The sequence below is a fragment of the Kryptolebias marmoratus genome, unplaced genomic scaffold (genome assembly GCF_001649575.2).
Source record: "Kryptolebias marmoratus isolate JLee-2015 unplaced genomic scaffold, ASM164957v2 Scaffold43, whole genome shotgun sequence".
Taxonomy (NCBI): domain Eukaryota; kingdom Metazoa; phylum Chordata; class Actinopteri; order Cyprinodontiformes; family Rivulidae; genus Kryptolebias; species Kryptolebias marmoratus.
Window position 1 is genome coordinate 828 of NW_023665777.1, and position 2,475 is coordinate 3,302.

The 2,475-nt window shown below is 45.6% G+C and overlaps 1 protein-coding gene across 1 annotated transcript in view; it reads right to left on the reverse strand.

The window, feature by feature from the left end:
* Window positions 1-248: 248 nt before the first annotated feature.
* LOC108251664 (sodium/potassium-transporting ATPase subunit beta-2) overlaps window positions 249-2,475 on the reverse strand; it is a gene marked incomplete at its 3' end in the record, with an annotated part of 16,288 nt that continues 14,061 nt past the window's right edge. Inside the window, 1 exon segment of the mRNA XM_017442035.2 lies at window positions 249-308. Coding sequence (XP_017297524.2) covers window positions 249-308 — 60 coding nt within the window.

The window sequence follows — 2,475 nt, forward strand, 5'->3', positions numbered from 1 at the left end:
CTACAGATCTTACCCACTCATCTGTCCTCAGTTTGTAAGGCTGAAGACAGACACATGGCGTGAAGATGGACATGTGGACATATCCAGAATTAGACGGATGAGACAGACTCAGACATGTGGACATATCCAGAATTAGACGGATGAGACAGACTCAAACATGTGGACATATCCAGAATTAGACAGATGAGACAGACTCAGACATGTGGATAGACAGAAGGATGACTGTAATCATCCTGACAGACTCAGACCTTTGCTCCACAGGTGACAGAAGGAGACTGTCCATCCTTCCCAGGTAACGTCCCGATCACCTGCAGACAAACAAAAACAGGTTTCAGTCTGGATGAGGACAGCAGGACATGTGTGAGGACAGCAGGGGATGTACGAGGACAGCAGTGCATGTATGAGGACAGCAGGACATGTATGAGGACAGCAGGACATGTATGAGAACAGCAGGACATGTATGAGGACAGCAGGACAGTGGTAAGGTGTGCTGTAAGAGGGACAGAAAGCTTCAAAGAGGAGGTGGGACAGCATCATGGATCAGCTCTGAGCTCCTTGTTTTCTCTGGTGATGGACAAATTAACAGCTGAGGACAGGCAGGAATCCCCGTGGACTATGATGTCTGCAGAAGACATCATGATCTGTGGGGAGAACAGGGAACAGGTGGAGGAGAACCTGGAGAGGTGGAGAGATGAAGACAGAGTACCTGTGTGTGAATGAGAGGGAGGCAGGTGGAACAGTGAGGCTACAAGGTCAGAGGTCACAAAGGTATAGGACTTCAAGGACTTAGGGTCCACTGTCCAGGAGGACAGGGAGTGAGGTAAAGAGGTGAAGAAGAGAGTCCAGGCAGGATGGAGTGGATGGAGAAAAGCTTCAGGAGAGATTTGTGACAAAAGGGTGGCAGCAAAGCTCAAAGGTCAAAGGAAAGGTTTACAGACAGTGGTGAGAGCAGCCATGTTGTCTGGTTTGGAGACAGTGGGATGGACAAAAGGACAGGAGACAGAACAGAAAGTGTCAGAGCTGAAGATGTTGAGGTTCTCCTTGGGAGGGACGAGGATGGACAGGATCAGGAATGAGGTCCTCAGAGGTCGAAGGTTGAAGGACTGGGAGACAAAGACTGAGACGGTTTGGACATGTCCAGAGGAGGGACAGAAGGATGTTAGAGACAAAGAGGACAGATATGGATGCAGTTAGAGAGGACAGAGGACACAGAAGACAAGGACTCTCTGTGGAGACCCCTGAAAAGAGAACAGCTGGGACAAGAATAATAATAAGAAGAAGTAGAATCTGTGTTGCTCTAAAGACATCACACAATCAATATCTGACCCCCAGGTTTCAGAGGCTGGACTGGACAGGAGGACCTAAAACACCAATTAACTGTTTAATTTGCTTTCCATAAACAACCAATCATATCACAGTTTCTCCTCAAATTCTGAATAGATACATTTATCCAAGGAGAAAGCTTCTTATAAAATAAAGAGTTTAATTTAAAGGGCACCACTTTATCTAAAATAATTGAACAATGATTCTTAAAAGACTGAGTGAAAGCATCTAAACATCCATCCTGTGGTCTCATTGTTCCAGAAGTCTTGTGGTTTCTTCAGATGAAACTTTCCAAACCTAAGTCGAGCTGCCATGTTGTTTTAGAGAATACGTTTTCTCCTGCAGCTCTTCCAAACAAACCAGACTTGTTCAGTCTTTTTCTAACTGTTCTGTCATGAACATGGATTAATAGAATCTGTTGTGTTTTTGTTTGTTTGAGGTTAGATCTTAATAATTTTAGAACCTGGTAAAGACCAGATCAGTTTTTATTATGTCTTGAAACACAGATCCATAGAACTGAAAGTGAGGGAACTTTCTTTTTCCCGTGACTGTAATTATGACAAATACTGTTGGTGTTTACTAGTGACAAGAACGCAGGGTAACTAGTCCAAGAGCGAGACCAAAACCAGACACAGAGACAACAGCTGAAGGAAAGTGCAATTTATTTACAGGTGTCCAAGGTATGTACAGTGCGATTGGTTCGTGGAGCGATCTGTGAAGTAAGAGGAACAGGGTGAGTCTCGGGTACCAATCCTAATGTCAGCCCAGCACTGCACGATGGCTTCTAAATGTTATTTTTGTCCTTACAGATCCAGGAGGTGTCCAGCAGCGTGGAGGAGAAGAAGGAGATGATAGGTGATCCAGAGGTCGACAAGCCAGTATCCTGTCCAGGTGAGTATCCCGAGGTCCAAGGTAGGTATCCGTAATAGTCGTAGTCTCGTAGCGTGGCGAAGAACCTGAAGTCAAGGTGCACAAAGAACGTAATCAGTAACTTAATCACAATAGGTTAGAAACTGTGGCTGAGAATCTAACCCAGGAGGTTCGATGCTCCAGCGAAGGTCTGGTCTCAGCTGAAGGCTTAAATAGTAGCAGTCCTCATTAGCTGGATCTGGATCACCTGTGAAAAGAAGGGCAGGAGGAGCCGCCCCAAGG